Below are 24,382 nucleotides of genomic sequence, written 5' to 3' on the forward strand. Positions count from 1 at the left end.
TAGTCCTTGGCAGTATTTACCTGCTTGTTGTTGTGTTGCTGGGTAGTCCTTAGCAGTCTTTACCTGCTTGTTGTTGTGTTGCTGGGTAGTCCTTGGCAGTCTTTACCTGCTTGTTGTTGTGTTGCTGGGTAGTCCTTGGCAGTCTTTACCTGCTTGTTGTTGTGTTGCTGGGTAGTCCTTAGCAGTATTTACCTGCTTGTTGTTGTGTTGCTGGGTAGTCCTTAGCAGTCTTTACCTGCTTGTTGTTGTGTTGCTGGTTAGTCCTTGGCAGTCTTTACCTGCTTGTTGTTGTGTTGCTGGTTAGTCCTTGGCAGTATTTACCTGCTTGTTGTTGTGTTGCTGGTTAGTCCTTGGCAGTCTTTACCTGCTTGTTGTTGTGTTGCTGGGTAGTCCTTGGCAGTCTTTACCTGCTTGTTGTTGTGTTGCTGGGTAGTCCTTAGCAGTATTTACCTGCTTGTTGTTGTGTTGCTGGGTAGTCCTTAGCAGTCTTTACCTGCTTGTTGTTGTGTTGCTGGTTAGTCCTTAGCAGTCTTTACCTGCTTGTTGTTGTGTTGCTGGTTAGTCCTTAGCAGTATTTACCTGCTTGTTGTTGTGTTGCTGGGTAGTCCTTAGCAGTCTTTACCTGCTTGTTGTTGTGTTGCTGGGTAGTCCTTAGCAGTCTTTACCTGCTTGTTGTTGTGTTGGTGGGTTGTCCTTAGCAGTCTTTACCTCCTGGTTGTTGTGTTGCTGGTTAGTCCTTGGCAGTCTTTACCTGCTTGTTGTTGTGTTGCTGGGTAGTCCTTAGCAGTCTTTACCTGCTTGTTGTTGTGTTGCTGGGTAGTCCTTAGCAGTCTTTACCTGCTTGTTGTTGTGTTGCTGGGTAGTCCTTAGCAGTCTTTACCTGCTTGTTGTTGTGTTGCTGGGTAGTCCTTAGCAGTCTTTACCTGCTTGTTGTTGTGTTGCTGGGTAGTCCTTAGCAGTCTTTACCTGCTTGTTGTTGTGTTGCTGGGTAGTCCTTAGCAGTCTTTACCTGCTTGTTGTTGTGTTGCTGGGTAGTCCTTAGCAGTCTTTACCTGCTTGTTGTTGTTGCTGGGTAGTCCTTGGCAGTCTTTACCTGCTTGTTGTTGTGTTGCTGGATAGTCCTTAGCAGTCTTTACCTGCTTGTTGTTGTGTTGCTGGGTAGTCCTTGGCAGTCTTTACCTGCTTGTTGTTGTGTTGCTGGGTAGTCCTTGGCAGTCTTTACCTGCTTGTTGTTGTGTTGCTGGGTAGTCCTTAGCAGTATTTACCTGCTTGTTGTTGTGTTGCTGGGTAGTCCTTAGCAGTCTTTACCTGCTTGTTGTTGTGTTGCTGGTTAGTCCTTGGCAGTCTTTACCTGCTTGTTGTTGTGTTGCTGGTTAGTCCTTGGCAGTATTTACCTGCTTGTTGTTGTGTTGCTGGGTAGTCCTTGGCAGTATTTACCTGCTTGTTGTTGTGTTGCTGGATAGTCCTTGGCAGTCTTTACCTGCTTGTTGTTGTGTTGCTGGATAGTCCTTGGCAGTCTTTACCTGCTTGTTGTTGTGTTGCTGGTTAGTCCTTAGCAGTCTTTACCTGCTTGTTGTTGTGTTGCTGGGTAGTCCTTAGCAGTCTTTACCTGCTTGTTGTTGTGTTGCTGGGTAGTCCTTGGCAGTCTTTACCTGCTTGTTGTTGTGTTGCTGGATAGTCCTTAGCAGTCTTTACCTGCTTGTTGTTGTGTTGCTGGTTAGTCCTTGGCAGTATTTACCTGCTTGTTGTTGTGTTGCTGGGTAGTCCTTAGCAGTCTTTACCTGCTTGTTGTTGTGTTGCTGGATAGTCCTTAGCAGTCTTTACCTGCTTGTTGTTGTGTTGCTGGGTAGTCCTTAGCAGTATTTACCTGCTTGTTGTTGTGTTGCTGGGTAGTCCTTGGCAGTCTTTACCTGCTTGTTGTTGTGTTGCTGGGTAGTCCTTAGCAGTCTTTACCTGCTTGTTGTTGTGTTGCTGGGTAGTCCTTGGCAGTCTTTACCTGCTTGTTGTTGTGTTGCTGGGTAGTCCTTGGCAGTATTTACCTCCTGGTTGTTGTGTTGCTGGTTAGTCCTTGGCAGTCTTTACCTGCTTGTTGTTGTGTTGCTGGGTAGTCCTTGGCAGTATTTACCTGCTTGTTGTTGTGTTGCTGGGTAGTCCTTAGCAGTCTTTACCTGCTTGTTGTTGTGTTGCTGGGTAGTCCTTGGCAGTCTTTACCTGCTTGTTGTTGTGTTGCTGGGTAGTCCTTGGCAGTCTTTACCTGCTTGTTGTTGTGTTGCTGGGTAGTCCTTGGCAGTCTTTACCTGCTTGTTGTTGTGTTGCTGGTTAGTCCTTGGCAGTCTTTACCTGCTTGTTGTTGTGTTGCTGGTTAGTCCTTAGCAGTCTTTACCTGCTTGTTGTTGTGTTGCTGGGTAGTCCTTGGCAGTCTTTACCTGCTTGTTGTTGTGTTGCTGGGTAGTCCTTAGCAGTCTTTACCTGCTTGTTGTTGTATTGCTGGGTAGTCCTTGGCAGTCTTTACCTGCTTGTTGTTGTGTTGCTGGGTAGTCCTTAGCAGTCTTTACCTGCTTGTTGTTGTGTTGCTGGTTAGTCCTTGGCAGTATTTACCTGCTTGTTGTTGTGTTGCTGGGTAGTCCTTAGCAGTCTTTACCTCCTGGTTGTTGTGTTGCTGGGTAGTCCTTGGCAGTCTTTACCTGCTTGTTGTTGTGTTGCTGGGTAGTCCTTGGCAGTCTTTACCTGCTTGTTGTTGTGTTGCTGGGTAGTCCTTAGCAGTATTTACCTGCTTGTTGTTGTGTTGCTGGGTAGTCCTTAGCAGTCTTTACCTGCTTGTTGTTGTGTTGCTGGTTAGTCCTTGGCAGTATTTACCTGCTTGTTATTGTGTTGCTGGTTAGTCCTTGGCAGTCTTTACCTGCTTGTTGTTGTGTTGCTGGGTAGTCCTTAGCAGTCTTTACCTGCTTGTTGTTGTGTTGCTGGTTAGTCCTTAGCAGTCTTTACCTGCTTGTTGTTGTGTTGCTGGGTAGTCCTTAGCAGTCTTTACCTGCTTGTTGTTGTGTTGCTGGTTAGTCCTTAGCAGTCTTTACCTGCTTGTTGTTGTGTTGCTGGGTAGTCCTTAGCAGTCTTTACCTGCTTGTTGTTGTGTTGCTGGTTAGTCCTTGGCAGTATTTACCTGCTTGTTGTTGTGTTGCTGGTTAGTCCTTGGCAGTCTTTACCTGCTTGTTGTTGTGTTGCTGGGTAGTCCTTGGCAGTCTTTACCTGCTTGTTGTTGTGTTGCTGGGTAGTCCTTAGCAGTCTTTACCTCCTGGTTGTTGTGTTGCTGGATAGTCCTTAGCAGTCTTTACCTGCTTGTTGCTGTGTTGCAGGGTAGTCCTTGGCAGTATTTACCTGCTTGTTGTTGTGTTGCTGGGTAGTCCTTAGCAGTCTTTACCTGCTTGTTGTTGTGTTGCTGGGTAGTCCTTGGCAGTATTTACCTGCTTGTTGTTGTGTTGCTGGGTAGTCCTTAGCAGTCTTTACCTCCTGGTTGTTGTGTTGCTGGGTAGTCCTTGGCAGTCTTTACCTGCTTGTTGTTGTGTTGCTGGGTAGTCCTTGGCAGTCTTTACCTGCTTGTTGTTGTGTTGCTGGGTAGTCCTTAGCAGTATTTACCTGCTTGTTGTTGTGTGCTGGGTAGTCCTTAGCAGTCTTTACTGCTTGTTGTTGTGTTGCTGGGTTAGTCTTGGCAGTATTTACCTGCTTGTTATTGTGTTGCTGGTTAGTCCTTGGCAGTCTTTACCTGCTTGTTGTTTGTGTGCTGGGTAGTCCTTAGCAGTCTTTACCTGCTTGTTTTTGTGTTGCTGGTTAGTCCTTAGCAGTCTTTACCTGCTTGTTGTTGTGTTGCTGGTAGTCCTTAGCAGTCTTTACCTGCTTGTTGTTGTGTTGCTGGTTAGTCCTTAGCAGTCTTTACCTGCTTGTTGTTGTGTTGCTGGGTAGCCTTAGCAGTCTTTACCTGCTGTGTTGTGTTGCTGGTTAGTCCTTGGCAGTATTACCTGCTTGTTGTTGTGTGCTGGTAGTCCTTGGCATCTTTACCTGCTGTTGTTGTGTTGCTGGGTAGTCCTTGCAGTTTACCTGTGTTGTTGTGTTGCTGGTGCTGTGTATTGTCCTTGGCATCTTTACCTGCTTGTTGTTGTGTTGCTGTAGTCCTTAGCAGTCTTTACCTGCTTGTTGTTGTGTTGCTGGGTAGTCCTTACCTGCTTGTTGTTGTGTTGCTGGGTAGTCCTTGGCAGTCTTTACTCCTTGTTGTTGTGTTTGCTATAGTCCATTAGCAGTCTTTACCTGTTGTTGTGTGGTTGCTGGGTAGTCCCTTGGCAGTCTTTACTGCTTGTTGTTGTGTTGCTGGGTAGTCCTTAGTAGTCTTTACCTGCTTGTTGTTGTGTTGCTGGGTAGTCCTTAGCAGTCTTTACCTGCTTGTTGTTGTGTTGCTGGGTAGTCCTTAGCAGTCTTTACCTGCTTGTTGTTGTGTTGCTGGGAATTCCTTAGCAGTCTTTACTGTTGTTGTTGTGTTGCTGGGTAGTCCTTAGCAGTCTTTACCTGCTTGTTGTTGTGTTGCTGGGTAGTCCTTGGCAGTCTTTACCTGCTTGTTGTTGTGTTGCTGGGTAGTCCTTAGCAGTATTTACCTGCTTGTTGTTGTGTTGCTGGGTAGTCCTTGGCAGTCTTTACCTGCTTGTTGTTGTGTTGCTGGGTAGTCCTTAGCAGTATTTACCTGCTTGTTGTTGTGTTGCTGGTTAGTCCTTGGCAGTATTTACCTGCTTGTTGTTGTGTTGCTGGGTAGTCCTTAGCAGTCTTTACCTGCTTGTTGTTGTGTTGCTGGGTAGTCCTTGGCAGTCTTTACCTAATTGTTGTTGTGTTGCTGGGTAGTCCTTAGCAGTCTTTACCTCCTTGTTGTTGTGTTGCTGTGTAGTCCTTAGCAGTATTTACCTGCTTGTTGTTGTGTTGCTGGTTAGTCCTTGGCAGTCTTTACCTGCTTGTTGTTGTGTTGCTGGGTAGTCCTTGGCAGTCTTTACCTGCTTGTTGTTGTGTTGCTGGGTAGTCCTTAGCAGTATTTACCTGCTTGTTGTTGTGTTGCTGGTTAGTCCTTGGCAGTCTTTACCTGCTTGTTGTTGTGTTGCTGGGTAGTCCTTAGCAGTCTTTACCTGCTTGTTGTTGTGTTGCTGGGTAGTCCTTGGCAGTCTTTACCTGCTTGTTGTTGTGTTGCTGGGTAGTCCTTAGCAGTCTTTACCTGCTTGTTGTTGTGTTGCTGGGTAGTCCTTAGCAGTCTTTACCTGCTTGTTGTTGTGTTGCTGGGTAGTCCTTGGCAGTCTTTACCTGCTTGTTGTTGTGTTGCTGGGTAGTCCTTAGCAGTCTTTAGCTGCTTGTTGTTGTGTTGCTGGGTAGTCCTTAGCAGTCTTTACCTGCTTGTTGTTGTGTTGCTGGGTAGTCCTTAGCAGTCTTTACCTGCTTGTTGTTGTGTTGCTGGGTAGTCCTTGGCAGTCTTTACCTGCTTGTTGTTGTGTTGCTGGGTAGTCCTTAGCAGTATTTACCTGCTTGTTGTTGTGTTGCTGGATAGTCCTTGGCAGTCTTTACCTGCTTGTTGTTGTGTTGCTGGGTAGTCCTTAGCAGTATTTACCTGCTTGTTGTTATGTTGCTGGGTAGTCCTTAGCAGTATTTACCTGCTTGTTGTTGTGTTGCTGGTTAGTCCTTGGCAGTATTTACCTGCTTGTTGTTGTGTTGCTGGTTAGTCCTTAGCAGTCTTTACCTGCTTGTTGTTGTGTTGCTGGGTAGTCCTTGGCAGTCTTTACCTGCTTGTTGTTGTGTTGCTGGATAGTCCTTAGCAGTCTTTACCTGCTTGTTGTTGTGTTGCTGGGTAGTCCTTAGCAGTCTTTACCTGCTTGTTGTTGTGTTGCTGGTTAGTCCTTAGCAGTCTTTACCTGCTTGTTGTTGTGTTGCTGGGTAGTCCTTAGCAGTCTTTATCTCCTGGTTGTTGTGTTGCTGGGTAGTCCTTGGCAGTATTTACCTGCTTGTTGTTGTGTTGCTGGGTAGTCCTTGGCAGTCTTTACCTGCTTGTTGTTGTGTTGCTGGGTAGTCCTTGGCAGTCTTTACCTGCTTGTTGTTGTGTTGCTGGTTAGTCCTTAGCAGTCTTTACCTGCTTGTTGTTGTGTTGCTGGGTAGTCCTTAGCAGTCTTTACCTGCTTGTTGTTGTGTTGCTGGGTAGTCCTTAGCAGTCTTTACCTGCTTGTTGTTGTGTTGCTGGGTAGTCCTTAGCAGTCTTTACCTGCTTGTTGTTGTGTTGCTGGTTAGTCCTTAGCAGTCTTTACCTGCTTGTTGTTGTGTTGCTGGGTAGTCCTTAGCAGTCTTTATCTCCTGGTTGTTGTGTTGCTGGGTAGTCCTTGGCAGTATTTACCTGCTTGTTGTTGTGTTGCTGGGTAGTCCTTGGCAGTCTTTACCTGCTTGTTGTTGTGTTGCTGGGTAGTCCTTGGCAGTCTTTACCTGCTTGTTGTTGTGTTGCTGGGTAGTCCTTAGCAGTCTTTACCTGCTTGTTGTTGTGTTGCTGGGTAGTCCTTAGCAGTCTTTACCTGCTTGTTGTTGTGTTGCTGGGTAGTCCTTGGCAGTCTTTACCTGCTTGTTGTTGTGTTGCTGGTTAGTCCTTGGCAGTCTTTACCTGCTTGTTGTTGTGTTGCTGGATAGTCCTTGGCAGTCTTTACCTGCTTGTTGTTGTGTTGCTGGGTAGTCCTTGGCAGTATTTACCTGCTTGTTGTTGTGTTGCTGGGTAGTCCTTAGCAGTCTTTACCTGCTTGTTGTTGTGTTGCTGGTTAGTCCTTGGCAGTATTTACCTGCTTGTTGTTGTGTTGCTGGGTAGTCCTTAGCAGTCTTTACCTGCTTGTTGTTGTGTTGCTGGTTAGTCCTTGGCAGTCTTTACCTGCTTGTTGTTGTGTTGCTGGATAGTCCTTGGCAGTCTTTACCTGCTTGTTGTTGTGTTGCTGGGTAGTCCTTAGCAGTCTTTACCTCCTGGTTGTTGTGTTGCTGGGTAGTCCTTGGCAGTCTTTACCTCCTGGTTGTTGTGTTGCTGGGTAGTCCTTGGCAGTCTTTACCTGCTTGTTGTTGTGTTGCTGTGTAGTCCTTGGCAGTCTTTACCTGCTTGTTGTTGTGTTGCTGGTTAGTCCTTAGCAGTCTTTACCTGCTTGTTGTTGTGTTGCTGGTTAGTCCTTAGCAGTCTTTACCTGCTTGTTGTTGTGTTGCTGGGTAGTCCTTAGCAGTCTTTATCTCCTGGTTGTTGTGTTGCTGGGTAGTCCTTGGCAGTATTTACCTGCTTGTTGTTGTGTTGCTGGGTAGTCCTTGGCAGTCTTTACCTGCTTGTTGTTGTGTTGCTGGGTAGTCCTTGGCAGTCTTTACCTGCTTGTTGTTGTGTTGCTGGTTAGTCCTTAGCAGTCTTTACCTGCTTGTTGTTGTGTTGCTGGGTAGTCCTTAGCAGTCTTTACCTGCTTGTTGTTGTGTTGCTGGGTAGTCCTTAGCAGTCTTTACCTGCTTGTTGTTGTGTTGCTGGGTAGTCCTTAGCAGTCTTTACCTGCTTGTTGTTGTGTTGCTGGTTAGTCCTTAGCAGTCTTTACCTGCTTGTTGTTGTGTTGCTGGGTAGTCCTTAGCAGTCTTTATCTCCTGGTTGTTGTGTTGCTGGGTAGTCCTTGGCAGTATTTACCTGCTTGTTGTTGTGTTGCTGGGTAGTCCTTAGCAGTCTTTACCTGCTTGTTGTTGTGTTGCTGGGTAGTCCTTAGCAGTCTTTACCTGCTTGTTGTTGTGTTGCTGGGTAGTCCTTGGCAGTCTTTACCTGCTTGTTGTTGTGTTGCTGGTTAGTCCTTGGCAGTCTTTACCTGCTTGTTGTTGTGTTGCTGGATAGTCCTTGGCAGTCTTTACCTGCTTGTTGTTGTGTTGCTGGGTAGTCCTTGGCAGTATTTACCTGCTTGTTGTTGTGTTGCTGGGTAGTCCTTAGCAGTCTTTACCTGCTTGTTGTTGTGTTGCTGGTTAGTCCTTGGCAGTATTTACCTGCTTGTTGTTGTGTTGCTGGGTAGTCCTTAGCAGTCTTTACCTGCTTGTTGTTGTGTTGCTGGTTAGTCCTTGGCAGTCTTTACCTGCTTGTTGTTGTGTTGCTGGATAGTCCTTGGCAGTCTTTACCTGCTTGTTGTTGTGTTGCTGGGTAGTCCTTAGCAGTCTTTACCTCCTGGTTGTTGTGTTGCTGGGTAGTCCTTGGCAGTCTTTACCTCCTGGTTGTTGTGTTGCTGGGTAGTCCTTGGCAGTCTTTACCTGCTTGTTGTTGTGTTGCTGTGTAGTCCTTGGCAGTCTTTACCTGCTTGTTGTTGTGTTGCTGGTTAGTCCTTAGCAGTCTTTACCTGCTTGTTGTTGTGTTGCTGGGTAGTCCTTGGCAGTCTTTACCTGCTTGTTGTTGTGTTGCTGGGTAGTCCTTAGCAGTCTTTACCTGCTTGTTGTTGTGTTGCTGTGTAGTCCTTGGCAGTCTTTACCTCCTGGTTGTTGTGTTGCTGGGTAGTCCTTGGCAGTCTTTATCTCCTGGTTGTTGTGTTGCTGGGTAGTCCTTGGCAGTATTTATCTCCTGGTTGTTGTGTTGCTGGGTAGTCCTTGGCAGTCTTTAGCAGTAAGAAACCTTTCCAGGTGTTTCTGTCCAAATTCAAGGTTGTACGTTTGAGTTCCGTTACTATCTATCTATCTATCTATCTATCTATCTATCTATCTATCTATCTATCTATCTATCTATCTATCTATCTATCTATCTATTTTTGTCAATTCAAGGGGCTTTATTGGCATGGGAAACATGTGTTAACATTGCCAAAGGAAGTGAGGTAGATAACATACAAAAGTGAAATAAACAATAAAAATGAACAGTAAACATTGCACATACAGAAGTTTCAAAACAATAAAGACATTACAAATGGCCGATGACCTCAGGTCTTGGATATTCCAGGATGATATAGTGAAGGCTTTTTGTTCCATAAAGTGTCCAATGTTGTTGGTCGTGGTTTGGCCTCAGGCCAGTAAGTGTGAGCAGAGCCTGCTGAGCATCTGGTACATGCCGTTGGCTTGGGCGAGTGTAAGAGTGGGGGTTGGGCCTGTTTGCCCGCTCACTACCTGGGCGTATGTGTGACTTCCATGTTGATGCCCTCTTTGCGGGGGTGGGGTGCATGGGGTGGGCAGGAGTGGCATAGGTCTGATCTGAGGGGGCCTAAGTGGGGTGGGGGCATGGTTGATGTGGGGGGGTGTTGATTGGTTGGGGTGGGGGTGTGAATGTGTCTGGGGGTGCTGTGGTCTGGATGTAAGTCCTCTTGGCGTGGGTCCTCTATGTGTAGGTCCAGGGGGGGGTCCTGCAGGTCTTGGAGGGTGTCTCGCTGGTCTGGGTGGGGTGTCTCTTGATCTGTTGCTCCTGTGTGAAGTGTTGGGGCTGCGTTGGAGAGCGATGTCCTTTAGAGTCCGGGCAAAGGTGGGCACTGCTGCCTTGTAGAGGTGGACCTGGTCATAGAGGCTGTTCAAGTCCAGGGTGAAGTGGTGGGCCAGGAAAACATTTGGTTTTGAGGCACAGTCACGGGAAATGCTTGCGTTTACCCGCTGTATTGTAGCAGGGTGGAAGTCTTTTCGTGGTAGCAGGGTGGAGATAACCACTTGTGCGTTGGGGAAAGTAGAAGAAGCTTTTTCAATCACTTCCTTCAGTGCTGTGGCCACCCTTTCCTGCTGTGCTCTCAGGTCGTTTGTGCCTGTGTGTATTATTATGTGGCTAGGTGAGCCTAGTTTGTCCTCAGACAGAAGGTCTAGGGCGCGCTGGGTGTTTGGACACCAGAGTTTAGACACACTGTGTTTGGGAAAAAGTTTTTTTTCTTCTATATATTTCCCATTTGAGTCCATAAGGAGAACAATTTGTGTCTTGTGTTTGTCCTCAGTGGGTGTGGGGGGGTTGTCAGGAGGGCTATCAGGGTGGCTGACAGGGGGGGTGCTCAGAGGGGGTGAGAGCTGCTGGGCTTGGGGTTTTTCTTTTGTCTGTTCTGCTGTGATGTCGACTCTATGGTCAGGGTCTGGTGTGGACTGTTCTGCTGTGGTGTCGAGACTTTTGTCGGGTGCTGAGGTGGGCTGTTCTGCTGGCGTCTCTGTGGGGGTGGCCACCTCCCTAGTGGGTTGTTCTCTGTCGCACGCCGTCCCCCTCAACCTCTCCTCCAGCAGTCTGATCCTCTCCTCCATCCCCCTCTCCCTCTCCTCCAGCAGTCCGATCCTCTCCTCTAGTGCTCTGTTCTGCTCCTGCTCCTGCTTCTGCTCTTTCTCCTGTTGAAGTTGTCTCACCACTGTCCAGAGTGCAGATATGTCTCTCTCCACCTCCAGCACTCTGGGTCTGGTTAAAGGGGTGTTGTTGTGCTGGACTGTTGTCTGGGTCTGTGCTGACTGGAGTGTAATCACCTGCTGTTCCAGCTCAACCTGCCTTACCTCCAGCTGGGTAAATTTATCCTTCATTTCAATGAGGAAGAAGTACTCTGTACTGGGAGGTTGACTGTCTGCTGAGGGTTGCTTGTCTGTGGGGTTATATGATGAAGAGGTCTGGTCTGACCCGCTTGGGGTGGGGGTATCTTTATCAAGGGAGAGCTTCTCCTGCTGGGCTAATTCTTTGATTAGCTGAAAGTCCAGCTGAAACTGTTTGGGGTTGCCCTGTACAATTACTGTTCCAGACTTATATAGATTTATATTAGCTGACTCAGAGTCCTCGTTGTCAAGTATCCTGAGTTTCCACCCCTCGTTAACCCCCCCTCTCTTAACAGAGGGGGGGTTATCTATCTATCTATCTATCTATCTATCTATCTATCTATCTATCTATCTATCTATCTATCTATCTATCTCTCTCTCTCTCTCTCTCTCTCTCTCTCTCTCTCTCTCTCTCTCTCTCTCTCTCTCTCTCTCTCTCTCTCTCTCTCTCTCTCTCTCTCTCTCTCTATCTATCTATCTATCGCTCTCTCTCTCTCTCTCTCTCTCTCTGTCTCTCTGTCTCTCTGTGTCTCTGTGTCTCTCTGTGTCTCTCTGTGTCTCTCTGTGTCTCTCTCTCTCTCTCTCTGTCTCTCTCGCTCTCTGTCTCTGTCTCTCTCTGTCTCTCTCTCTGTGTCTCTCTCTCGCTCTCTATCTTTGTTTGTGTCCTCAAGACCTTTATATTGAGTTCCCTTAACACCATTCTCTTTCTCTGTGTTTGTGTCCTCAAGACCTTTATATTCACAGATGGGGAGGATCAGGAGCTGAGGAGGAGAGCAGGTAAGACAATACACTCTTCCAAAGGTGGACAATGGAAGTACAAATAGGAGAGCAATTATTGAACATCTTTGTGATTGATGTTCTTAGAGAGGCTAAGAATGTTATCAGGGATATGTGTATTTGATACTCCGTTATAACTGTCTCAGTAGTAAGATACGTTGGCTCAACACCCTTTCTCTCTATCAGGGGCTAACGTCATCAACACCCTTTCTCTCTATCAGGGGCTAACGTCATCAACACCCTTTCTCTCTATCAGGGGCTAACGTCATCAACACCCTTTCTCTCTATCAGGGGCTAACGTCATCAACACCCTTTCTCTCTATCAGGGGCTAACGTCATCAACACCCTTTCTTATTCTCTCTATCAGGGGCTAACGTCATCAACACCCTTTCTCTCTATCAGGGGCTAACGTCATCAACACCCTTTCTCTCTATCAGGGGCTAACGTCATCAACACCCTTTCTTATTCTCTCTATCAGGGGCTAACGTCATCAACACCCTTTCTCTCTATCAGGGGCTAACGTCATCAACACCCTTTCTCTCTATCAGGGGCTAACGTCATCAACACCCTTTCTCTCTATCAGGGGCTAACGTCATCAACACCCTTTCTTATTCTCTCTATCAGGGGCTAACGTCATCAACACCCTTTCTTATTCTCTCTATCAGGGGCTAACGTCATCAACACCCTTTCTTATTCTCTCTATCAGGGGCTAACGTCATCAACACCCTTTCTTATTCTCTCTATCAGGGGCTAACGTCATCAACACCCTTTCTTATTCTCTCTCTCAGGGGCTAACGTCATCAACACCCTTTCTTATTCTCTCTATCAGGGGCTAACGTCATCAACACCCTTTCTTATTCTCTCTATCAGGGGCTAACGTCATCAACACCCTTTCTTATTCTCTCTATCAGGGGCTAACGTCATCAACACCCTTTCTTATTCTCTCTATCAGGGGCTAACGTCATCAACACCCTTTCTTATTCTCTCTATCAGGGGCTAACGTCATCAACACCCTTTCTTATTCTCTCTATCAGGGGCTAACGTCATCAACACCCTTTCTTATTCTCTCTATCAGGGGCTAACGTCATCAACACCCTTTCTTATTCTCTCTATCAGGGGCTAACGTCATCAACACCCTTTCTTATTCTCTCTATCAGGGGCTAACGTCATCAACACCCTTTCTTATTCTCTCTATCAGGGGCTAACGTCATCAACACCCTTTCTTATTCTCTCTATCAGGGGCTAACGTCATCAACACCCTTTCTTATTCTCTCTATCAGGGGCTAACGTCATCAACACCCTTTCTTATTCTCTCTATCAGGGGCTAACGTCATCAACACCCTTTCTTATTCTCTCTATCAGGGGCTAACGTCATCAACACCCTTTCTTATTCTCTCTATCAGGGGCTAACGTCATCAACACCCTTTCTTATTCTCTCTATCAGGGGCTAACGTCATCAACACCCTTTCTTATTCTCTCTATCAGGGGCTAACGTCATCAACACCCTTTCTTATTCTCTCTATCAGGGGCTAACGTCATCAACACCCTTTCTTATTCTCTCTATCAGGGGCTAACGTCATCAACACCCTTTCTTATTCTCTCTATCAGGGGCTAACGTCATCAACACCCTTTCTTATTCTCTCTATCAGGGGCTAACGTCATCAACACCCTTTCTTATTCTCTCTATCAGGGGCTAACGTCATCAACACCCTTTCTCTCTATCAGGGGCTAACGTCATCAACACCCTTTCTCTCTATCAGGGGCTAACGTCATCAACACCCTTTCTCTCTATCAGGGGCTAACGTCATCAACACCCTTTCTCTCTATCAGGGGCTAACGTCATCAACACCCTTTCTCTCTATCAGGGGCTAACGTCATCAACACCCTTTCTCTCTATCAGGGGCTAACGTCATCAACACCCTTTCTCTCTATCAGGGGCTAATGTCATCAACACCCTTTCTCTCTATCAGGGGCTAACGTCATCAACACCCTTTCTCTCTATCAGGGGCTAACGTCATCAACACCCTTTCTCTCTATCAGGGGCTAACGTCATCAACACCCTTTCTCTCTATCAGGGGCTAACGTCATCAACACCCTTTCTCTCTATCAGGGGCTAACGTCATCAACACCCTTTCTCTCTATCAGGGGCTAACGTCATCAACACCCTTTCTCTCTATCAGGGGCTAACGTCATCAACACCCTTTCTCTCTATCAGGGGCTAACGTCATCAACACCCTTTCTCTCTATCAGGGGCTAACGTCATCAACACCCTTTCTCTCTATCAGGGGCTAACGTCATCAACACCCTTTCTCTCTATCAGGGGCTAACGTCATCAACACCCTTTCTCTCTATCAGGGGCTAACGTCATCAACACCCTTTCTCTCTATCAGGGGCTAACGTCATCAACACCCTTTCTCTCTATCAGGGGCTAACGTCATCAACACCCTTTCTCTCTATCAGGGGCTAACGTCATCAACACCCTTTCTTATTCTCTCTATCAGGGGCTAACGTCATCAACACCCTTTCTTATTCTCTCTATCAGGGGCTAACGTCATCAACACCCTTTCTTATTCTCTCTATCAGGGGCTAACGTCATCAACACCCTTTCTTATTCTCTCTATCAGGGGCTAACGTCATCAACACCCTTTCTTATTCTCTCTATCAGGGGCTAACGTCATCAACACCCTTTCTTATTCTCTCTATCAGGGGCTAACGTCATCAACACCCTTTCTTATTCTCTCTATCAGGGGCTAACGTCATCAACACCCTTTCTTATTCTCTCTATCAGGGGCTAACGTCATCAACACCCTTTCTTATTCTCTCTATCAGGGGCTAACGTCATCAACACCCTTTCTTATTCTCTCTATCAGGGGCTAACGTCATCAACACCCTTTCTTATTCTCTCTATCAGGGGCTAACGTCATCAACACCCTTTCTCTCTATCAGGGGCTAACGTCATCAACACCCTTTCTTATTCTCTCTATCAGGGGCTAACGTCATCAACACCCTTTCTTATTCTCTCTATCAGGGGCTAACGTCATCAACACCCTTTCTTATTCTCTCTATCAGGGGCTAACGTCATCAACACCCTTTCTTATTCTCTCTATCAGGGGCTAACGTCATCAACACCCTTTCTTATTCTCTCTATCAGGGGCTAACGTCATCAACACCCTTTCTTATTCTCTCTATCAGGGGCTAACGTCATCAACACCCTTTCTTATTCTCTCTATCAGGGGCTAACGTCATCAACACCCTTTCTTATTCTCTCTATCAGGGGCTAACGTCATCAACACCCTTTCTTATTCTCTCTATCAGGGGCTAACGTCATCAACACCCTTTCTTATTCTCTCTATCAGGGGCTAACGTCATCAACACCCTTTCTTATTCTCTCTATCAGGGGCTAACGTCATCAACACCCTTTCTTATTCTCTCTATCAGGGGCTAACGTCATCAACACCCTTTCTTATTCTCTCTATCAGGGGCTAACGTCATCAACACCAACTGTTCAGCAGCACACACGCGGCAGGCCCTGTGCTGTAAGATGTCTGTGGAATACGACAAGTTCATCGAGTCACAGAGGAAGTGAGTGTTCAGTCACACTTTACCTTACTGCCTGTGTAACCGGTGGGATTTGAACCCAGGTCTCCCATGGGAGAAACCCACATCTTGACCATAACACCAAGAGGAAATGCCCCTTTGGGCTGACACTGATTTTGATCTCGCAGGCGAGGCTACCTCATCACGTGACCATGTCTGTAGCCATGTCTGCTACACCTGTTATTCCCCATCACATTACATGCTAAGAACTTAACTATAGATTAAGTCATATATTATAATTGGCCAATAAGAAGCCAATTCAGAAGAAGTTAATGTTTACTCCTGCCTTGATCAGAGACCTGAAGAAGTCCCACTTGCTTTGTGTTTAAAGCCCAGTGCAGTCAAAACATGATTTTCCTGTGTTTTATATTTATTGTATTTCCATACTATGAGGTTGGAATAATACTGTTGAATTGTAAAATGATGAGCTGTTTGAAATGATCACCTGAAGTTTCAGCTTGTTTTGGAGGGATGGAGTTTTGGCCTGACTGGTGACATTCCAGGCAGTGAATTAGTTAATAGACCAATGAAAAGAGTTCCAAAGCTCTCTGCCAATTTATTTTTATTTATTTATTTAACCTTTATTTAACTAGGCAAGTCAGTTAAGAACAAATTCTTATTTACAATGACGGCCCCCTTGTTCAGGGTTTTTACCTTGTAAAAAGATTTTTACCTTGTCAGCTCGGGGATTCGATCTAGCAACCTTTCGGTTACTGGCCCAACGCTCTAACCACTAGGCTACCTGCCGCCAATAACAGCTTGTTTTTAGTTTTCCTCTCCACTTCTAGACAGTCCTAGCAACATTCTTGCTTGAGAAATGGCTCCTTGGTAAGAAGCCATTCTTGTTTCCTTTTGACGATTTTAATTGAAAACAATCACAGTAATCACATTGTTACCCAGAAATGATTTGGTATTGGGAAACGCCTGCCTTTGTCAAGAGAACTGAGCCCCTCCAGATTCAGGAGACTGCCTGTCTTCTGTAAAGAAATACGTCTCTTTCTTTAGTGTTGAGAAAAGGCCTATTTTGAGTTTGGACACACCTACTCATTCCAGGGTTTTTCTTTATTTTGACTATTTTCTATTGTATAATAATAGTGAAGACATCAGAACTATAAAATAACACATATGGAATCATGTAGTAACTAAAAAAAGTGTTAAGCAAATCAAAATATATTTCTTCAAAGTAGCCACACTTTGCCTTGATGACAGCTTTGCCCACTCTTGGCATTCTCTCAACCAGCTTTATGAGGTAGTCACCTGGAATGCATTTCAATTAACAGGTGGGCCTTGATAAAAATTAATTTGTGGATTTTCTTTACTTCTTAATGCGTTGTTTTGTGACGAGGTAGGGTTGGAATACAGACGATAGCCCTATTTGGTAAAATACCAAGTCTATATTATGGCAAGAACAGCTCAAATAAGCAAAGAGAAATTACAGTCCATCATTACTTTAAGACATGAAGGTCAGTCAATCTGCAAAATTTTAGCAAATTTGAAAGTTTCTTCAAGTGCAATCATAAAAACCATCAAGCGCTATGATGGAACTGGCTCTCATGAAGACTGCCACAGGAAAGGAAGACCCAGAGTTACCTCTGCTGCAGAGGATAAGTTCATTAGAGTTACCAGCCTCAGAAATTGCAGCTCAAATAAATGCTTCACAGAGTTCAAGTAACAGACACATCTCAACATCAACTGTTCAGAGGAGAGTATGTGAATCAGGCCTTCATGTTTGAATTGCTGCAAAGAAACCACTACTAAAGGACACCAATAATAATAAGAGACGTGCTTGTGCCAAGAAACACGAGCAATGGACATTAGACCGGTGGAAATCTGTCCTTTGGTCTGATGAGTCCAAATGTGAGATTTTTGGGTCCAACCGCCGTGTCTTTGTGAGATGCAGAGTAGGTAAACGGATGATCTCCACATGTGTGGTTCCCATCGTGAAGCATGGAGGAGGTGGTGTGGGGGTGCTTTGCTGGTGACACTGTCTGTGATGTATTTAGAATTCAAGGCACACTTAACCACCATGGCTACCACAGCATTCTGCAGCGACACGCCATCCCATCTGGTTTGCGCTTAGTGGGACTATCATTTGTTTTTCAACATGACAATGACCCAACACACCTCCAGGCTGTGTAAGGGCTATTTGACCAAGAAGGAGAGTGATGGAGCACTGCATCAGATGACCTGGCCTCCACAATCACCTCAACCCAATTGAGATGGTTTGGGATGAGTTGGACCGCAGAGTGAAGGAAAAGCAGCCAAGTCCTCAGCATATCAAATCAAATGTGGGAACTCCAAGACTGTTGGAAAAGCATTTCAGGTGAAGCTGGTTGAGAGAATGCCGAGAGTGTCTAAAGCTGTCATCAAGGCAAAGGGTGGCTACTTTTGAAGAATCTCAAATATAAAATATATTTTGATTTGTTTAACACTTTTTTGGTTACTACATGATTTCATTTATGTTATTTAATAGGGTTTTGTCTTCACTATTATTCTACACTGTACAAAATAGTTAAAATATAGAAAAACCCTTGAATGAGTAGGTGTGTCCAAACCTTTGACTGGTACTGTATATAGAAAAGTATGTGGACACCCATTCAAATGAGTGGATTCTGATATTTCAGCCACACCCGTTGCTGACAGGTGTTTAAAATGTAGCACACAGCCATGCAATCTCCATTGACAAACATTGGCAGTAGAATGGCCGTACTGAAGAGCTCAGTGATTTTCAACATGGCACAGTCATAGGATTCCACCTTTCTAACAAGTCAGTTCGTCAAATTTCTGCCCTGCTAGAGCTGCCCCGGTCAACTGTAAGTGCTGTTTGTGAAGTGGAAACGTCTAGGAGCAACAATGGCTCAGCCGCAAAGTGGTAGGCCACACAAGCTCACAGAACAGGACCGCCAAGTGCTTAGCGCATTAAATTAGTCTGTCCTCAGTTGCAACACTCTACTGAGTACCAAACTGCTTCTGGAAGAAACGTCAGCACAAGAATTGTTTGTTGGCAGCTTCATGAAATGGGTTTCCATGGCCGAGCAGCTGCACACAAGCCTAAGTTCACCATGCGCAATGCCAAGCGTTGGTTGGAGTGGTGTAAAGCTTGACGCCATTGGACTCTGGAGCAGTGGAAACTGGGTTTGGCGGATGACAGGAGAACACTACCTGCCCAAATGCATATTGCCAACTGTAGAGTTTGGTGGAGGGGGAATAATGGTCTGGGGCTGATTTTCATGGTTCGGGCCCCTTAGTTCCAGTGAAGGGAAATGTTAACTCTATAGCATACAATGACATTCTAGACGATTCTGTTCTTCCAACTTTGTGACAACATTTTGGGAAGGCCCTTTCCTGTTTCAGCATGACAATGCCTCCGCACACAAAGCAAGGTCCATACAAATAGATGTGGAAGAACTTTACTGGCCCGCACAGAGCCCTGACCTCAACCCCGTCAAACACCTTTAGGATGAATTGTAACACTGACTGTGAGCCAGGCCTATTCGCCCAACATCAGTGCTCTAATGGTCTTTTGGCTGAATGGAAGTCCTCGCAGCAATGTTTTAAAATCTAATGGAAAGCCTTTCCAGAAGAGTGGAGGCTGTTATAGAAGCAAAGGGGGGACTAACCATATTAATGCCCATGATTTTGCAATGAGATGTTCGACAAACAGGTGTCCACATACTTTTGGTCATGTAGTGTATATCTTAGATTCTCTGTGTGGTTGGTTAAGGAGGTCAACAGATGAATAGGACTATATGTTTCCACATACCTCTGCCAATTACAGGCATTATTTGAAAAAATGGACACATTTCTTCCAGTCCCATGTCCTGTATTTGTTACTTGATGAACATCATCACTGTTGTGATGTTAACAACTTCTCAGTAACACTTTATAACTGTTTATGTAATAGCTTGCATCTACCCCCCAGGTGGTTCTGCCATATGGATGATGATAACTATGTGATTGTACCCAGTCTGCTGAAGCTGCTGTCCTCCTACCACCACACGCAGGATGTTTACCTGGGCCGGCCCAGCCTCGACCACCCCATAGAGGCCGCAGAGAGGGTCAAGAGTGACGGATCTGTGAGTACATCCAGTGTCAGTCTGTTTGTCTCTTTCTCCATCCCTTCCATCTGTCGTTCTGTCTATACCTCCCTTCCTGTCTCTAACCCTCTCTCGTTCTCTCTAACCCTCTCATTCTCTCTGACCCTTGTTTTCTTCCAGGTGTCAGTGAAGTTCTGGTTTGCTACAGGAGGAGCAGGGTTCTGTATCAGTCGTGGTCTGGCCCTCAAGATGAGTCCATGGGCTAGGTGAGTTTTAACAGTTCAACGTTTTCAATGTTCTTCAGATGCACATATTATTGTGGCTGTTAAAGGTTCATTAAATGTAAAGGCAAAAATGTAGATTTCCGCCTAAATAGACACACCCAAAAGTAACTGATGAGCAGTTAAATAAGGACATGCATTGAACTTGGTATCACACCTGATAAGGACATGGTCAGAACATAGGAATGGCACAGTTCAGATCACACACAAAGTATGTTTTTTTAGTGTTTTTTTATGTAATCTTTCATGGACAAGCTGTAAGTAAATGATTGAATAGAGTTGGAAACTCATCAGATGCCTTCCACAACAAGTCAAACACTTCTGGGAAACAAATGTGATTGATAGAAACAACAACTATAATTTTACAGATGTTTTAGTAAGAGGTATAAAAACAACATTTCTACAATATCAACTTCTTCCAAACATTGTGGTGGTGTCAGGGGACATCCAGGGAACATCCAAGTGTCCTTTCAACCTCCCAAACATCATCCTCTCTGTGGGGAATAAAATACAGGAATATAATAGTATCAATAATGCAGGTGACAAATTTTACAAAACTGCATTATTCTAATATAAAAGCAATATACTGAAAGATAACACCCAGCCTAAACTGTGTTACACATTCCCTGCTGTTGACTTTTGGCATCTCACAGCCCTCTCTCAGAGACTATCTCTAAATGTCTAACTTCGTCACTAGGCTCCCCTCCCCACTGGACATAGCAGGCCAGGGGGGTTGTAGACTGGCCCTTCACAACTGGCCAGGTGAGTGCAGCAACCTCTGTCCACAAAGCATCGCAGAGTAGTAGTGCTGATCTAGGAGAAGTTTAGCTTTTTAGATCATAATGAATAAGATTATTTGGACACTGTCTGGAAAGTGGCTCACACAGAGGTGTGAAACACACGCAGACACAATGCAAATAGTGGGTGGGGGGGGCAAGGCTGAGTAGTATTTTTGTTTTCAGCCATCAATAATATGTTGTTTTTGCTCAATTTGTTTGGGTGGGCCTGGCAGGGACTGGCTCCCCAGTGGGTGGGCACAGTACTCCCCTGCCTCCTAGTGGAAAACTAATTTGAATTATATTGCACAAACAGGACACAGTTACATAGGCCTATACTGTGTGTAGGCTATACATACAGTTCAAAACACCAAAGAGCAGACCACAACAAAACAACATTACTGTTATGTAAAAGCAATATACTAGCCTATACAAAGCAAACAGTGGGACACAGGTAGCCTAACTTTAGAAACAAAGTAACAAAGGCCATGAGAATTTGGTTACACAGAATATATCCAACTTTTAGCAGCCTAGAAGGCCAGCATCCCGGAGTCGCCTCTTCACTGTTGACATTGAGACTGGTGTTTTGTGGGTACTATTTATGAAGCTGCCAGTTGAGGACTTGAGGCATCTGTTTCTCAAACTAGACACTCTAATGTACTTGTCCTCTTGCTCAGTTGTGCACCGGGGCCTCCCATTCCTCTTTCTATTCTGGTCAGAGCCAGTTTGTGCTGTTCTGTGAAGGGAGTAGTACACAGCGTTGTACGAGATCTTCAGTTTCTTGGCAATTTCTCGCATGGAATAGCCTTCCTTTCTCAGAACAAGAATAGACTGATGAGTTTCAGAAGAAAGGTCTTTGTTTCTTGCCATTTTGAGCCTGTAATCGAACCTACAAATGCTGATGCTCCAGATATTCAACTAGTCTAAAGAAGGCCAGTTGTATTGCTTCTTTAATCAGAACAACAGTTTTCAGCTGTGCTAACATAATTGCAAAAGGGTTTTCTAATGATAAATTAGCCTTTTAAAATTATAAACTTGGATTAGCTAACACAACGTGCCATTGGAACACAGGAGTGATGGTTGCTGATAATGGGCCTTTACTTACAGATCTAAAACAGAATCCAATCCTTCTAGAAAACATTTTTCTCAGCCGAGTCAGTAATCTTGGTCCAGGTCGCCCTCAGCATCTGTGTCTGACTCACAAAATATTTCCTCCAAAGCCTCTTTCTCGGTATACCTGGTTTTGTCATATTTTTTACCCCCCTGTTGGGTAGTTTCCAACTGTTGCATTCATTAGAATTGTTGTTAAAACCATTGCTACATATACTGTAGATACAGTACACATGAAAAGACCTCGGGAATCGATAGAACATCACTCAGAGATACACAAATATGAGAACATTCAAAATGGGGGAATCTTTCCTTTAAGCTATTACGCCAAACTGTTTTGAGCAGTTCACTCACTACCTCTTCCCTCCCTCTTTTTCTCTCTCCTTTCTTATCCTCTCATCCTCTCTCCTCCTCCTCCCTCCAGTCTGGGCAACTTCATCAGCACGGCGGAGAAGATCCGTCTCCCTGACGACTGCACCATGGGTTACATCATCGAGGCGCTGCTGGAGGTGACACTGACACACACACACCTCTTCCACTCCCACCTGGAGAACCTGCAGAGGCTTCCCACAGACACCGTGCTGGAGCAGGTAGGGGTGGGGAGGAGAGAAATAGAGGGAGACAGAGAGAGAAAGAAATACAACAGCTCCCAATTGTTTTCAGCCATCAAAGAAAAACTGTGTGTGTGTGTCTAGGTCACTTTGAGCTACGGGGGTTTTGAGAACAGGAAGAATGTGATCAGCATTGGAGGAGCCTTCTCTCTGGTGGAGGACCCCTCACGGTAAACAGACAAACATTCTCCCAACATCCATCCAACATTTACCCAACATTGTCTGGCACTAGAAAATTACATGACACTGGTTTGCTTAACCTCTGCTGAATTGTGAGTGACATGTAAATGGTCATCCCCTCTCTCTCCCCCTCCGTATCCCCTCTCTCTACTTCCATCTGCCCTCTCTCTCTCTTTCTCCCTCCCCTCAATATCTCTCTCCCTCAATCACTTTCTGCCTCCATCTCTCCTCTCTCCCTCCGTCTGCCCTCTCTGTCACTCTCTCTAGATTTAAGACTGTCCACTGCCTCCTCTACCCAGAGACTGGCTGGTGTCCTAGTAAGGGTCACCATTGATGGCCAGTATAGCATATCTACAATACTTCCTACCTGCCTGGTTGACTGGTGTCCCTGTGTATGCTAGCTATATCATTGCCATGGCAAAATAATGACAAGGCCAAACAGGTTCACTGGCACCCAGGCTAACCCTACAGAACCACTACACTCAGATCAAATGGCTAGACGTCTGTGGGTCTTTGAGCGGACATGAGGCGAGACAAGATTAGGTAACTGGAGCGAGGATCACTTTGGTCATGGTGGGATGATGAAGAAACACCCACTACTCTTTCTTATCACTACTGCACCCTCCACTCAACGCAGGAAGTTGCTGCTGTTGGCTGTTGCCGTAGCGATGTTTCACCACTCATTGCTTTTGTTGTAGCTTTGAATCCCAAACATACTATTGTGGTCCAGAGATGTCTTTGAAGAAGTATTAATGTATTTAAATGACTGTTGAAAAGGTACCTTAAGATGCTGAACATGGTGAAATGTAAATGTATTTGCTTTTAGGTCCCAAAAATGTACTGGACTGGTGTTTTATTATGAGGGCTCATGACCAGAAATCATCAGAGGTGAATTTCTGATATCAGTGTTACATTAAGTAATGCCTGAGAGCCGTTTGTGACTGTTTAACGGAGTCAAGAACGTAGCGTAAGCTCACTCCACAGCTTGCTTGAAATGATCATTTTGTATAGGTCAAACGTGTGTTTGCGAGCACAGGATCACTAGTCCCCTGGTATGGGGACAGTGGAGGAAGCCATAGTGTTAGCAGCATACTGACATCAGTTTCACTTTACAGACAACCCTTGTTGTGCCCCTCATGTCCTGAAGTTCATTTCTTACCAGAAGAGGTTTCAAACTGGTGTCTGTACATGTGTGTGTGCAACCTAACTACTCAGTCAGAATGATTTCAACATCTTATAGCCAAAGATGATGCCAGTGCCTTATGTTTCAGTCAACTAGACTTTGGAAATGCACATGACAAATGTTTTAAAGGAATGAAACTGTGATAGTACTGTATGAATAAAAATGTGTGCACCACACACACACACAGCCTTGCAGTAACCAAAACAGACTCTGATCATGAGCACACTATCTTAAAGATCATTCATTAGATATTTGTTGTTGCCTCTAAGTGTTTCCCACAATGCATGTTACAAGTTATTTCTCTGTCAAAAAGACACGTTTTGCACTCATCTCAATTCCTGTGTATAATATTTCTGTGTATTAAAAGTTACGGTAGTGTTGTAATGTGTGAGCTTGAGCTGGAAGTACATGTCTTTTCCTGATGGCTCACGCTCTCCCTTTTTGCACAAAAACACTAGAATCCAAAACCAGAATCTCTTTCCCCGCTGCAGGTCAGTGTCAGAGAGGGAGATAAGAGTCTGACTCCAGTCAGGATGGGATTTTTCCTCTTCTTCTGTCCTCCTTTTTACCGTTGATGTATTGTTTTGTGTTGAATAAAGCATGTTTTGCAGCATTACAAAACAACACCACTACTCTCTCGTCCCTTTGCTTCAGATTCATGTTTTTATCATAATTATTAAGACAATCTCAAGTACATACACGGTGATGTACAACAGGACAGTGGAACAATGCTGGTGTACTTACTGTTCTTATTACAGAAAATACTAATGAAAGAGGCAGATCTGTTTGAGGTAGCATAATCAGCTTGGTTCTCACCCTTTGGAATAACATGTGCTTGGCCCATGAAGTTTGTCAGTGAGCTAATCCAGTGTTTCCCAACTCCCCAACAGTACACATTCACATTGTAGCCCTGACAAACACCTGATTCCACTTGTCAACTAACCATCAAGCCTTACCTCTATACATATCTACCTCTATCACTGCAGTATCCCTGCACATTGTAAATATGCTACTGGAACTGACCCTGTATATAGTATACTTACTTACTTTCTCGTGTTCTTTTTTTTTATTGTGTTTTTGTTTTACCTTATGTAATTTTTTGTATTACATGTATTAATTACTGCATTGTTGGGTTTAGCGCTTGAAAGAAAGGCATTTCACTGTACTTGTGCATGCGACACTGAAACTTGATTCAACTCATTGAGGGATTCAAGTGTGTTTGTCCAGGGCCACAACAAAAATGTGTGCTGTTGGGGGTTCTTGAGAACTGGAGTTGGGAAAAACTGAGTTAATGCATTGAGGCCTATGTAATGTTTGACTGGAACATAAG

The 24,382-nt window shown here is 45.0% G+C and overlaps 1 protein-coding gene across 1 annotated transcript in view; it reads left to right on the plus strand.

Moving 5' to 3' along the window:
* Nucleotides 1–23,664, plus strand: part of LOC120046806 (beta-1,3-N-acetylglucosaminyltransferase radical fringe-like) — a 62,020-nt gene extending 38,356 nt beyond the window's left edge. Inside the window, exons 3-9 of the mRNA XM_038992321.1 lie at nucleotides 11,229–11,277; nucleotides 14,757–14,859; nucleotides 18,797–18,950; nucleotides 19,092–19,177; nucleotides 21,503–21,668; nucleotides 21,774–21,859; nucleotides 22,137–23,664. Of these exons, the coding sequence (XP_038848249.1) occupies nucleotides 11,229–11,277; nucleotides 14,757–14,859; nucleotides 18,797–18,950; nucleotides 19,092–19,177; nucleotides 21,503–21,668; nucleotides 21,774–21,859; nucleotides 22,137–22,203 (711 nt within the window). The 3' untranslated portion in view covers nucleotides 22,204–23,664. The remainder of the gene's footprint in view (nucleotides 1–11,228; nucleotides 11,278–14,756; nucleotides 14,860–18,796; nucleotides 18,951–19,091; nucleotides 19,178–21,502; nucleotides 21,669–21,773; nucleotides 21,860–22,136) is intronic.
* The last annotated feature ends 718 nt before the right edge of the window (nucleotides 23,665–24,382 follow it).

This window comes from Salvelinus namaycush, chromosome 4 (assembly GCF_016432855.1).
Source record: "Salvelinus namaycush isolate Seneca chromosome 4, SaNama_1.0, whole genome shotgun sequence".
Lineage (NCBI taxonomy): Eukaryota > Metazoa > Chordata > Actinopteri > Salmoniformes > Salmonidae > Salvelinus > Salvelinus namaycush.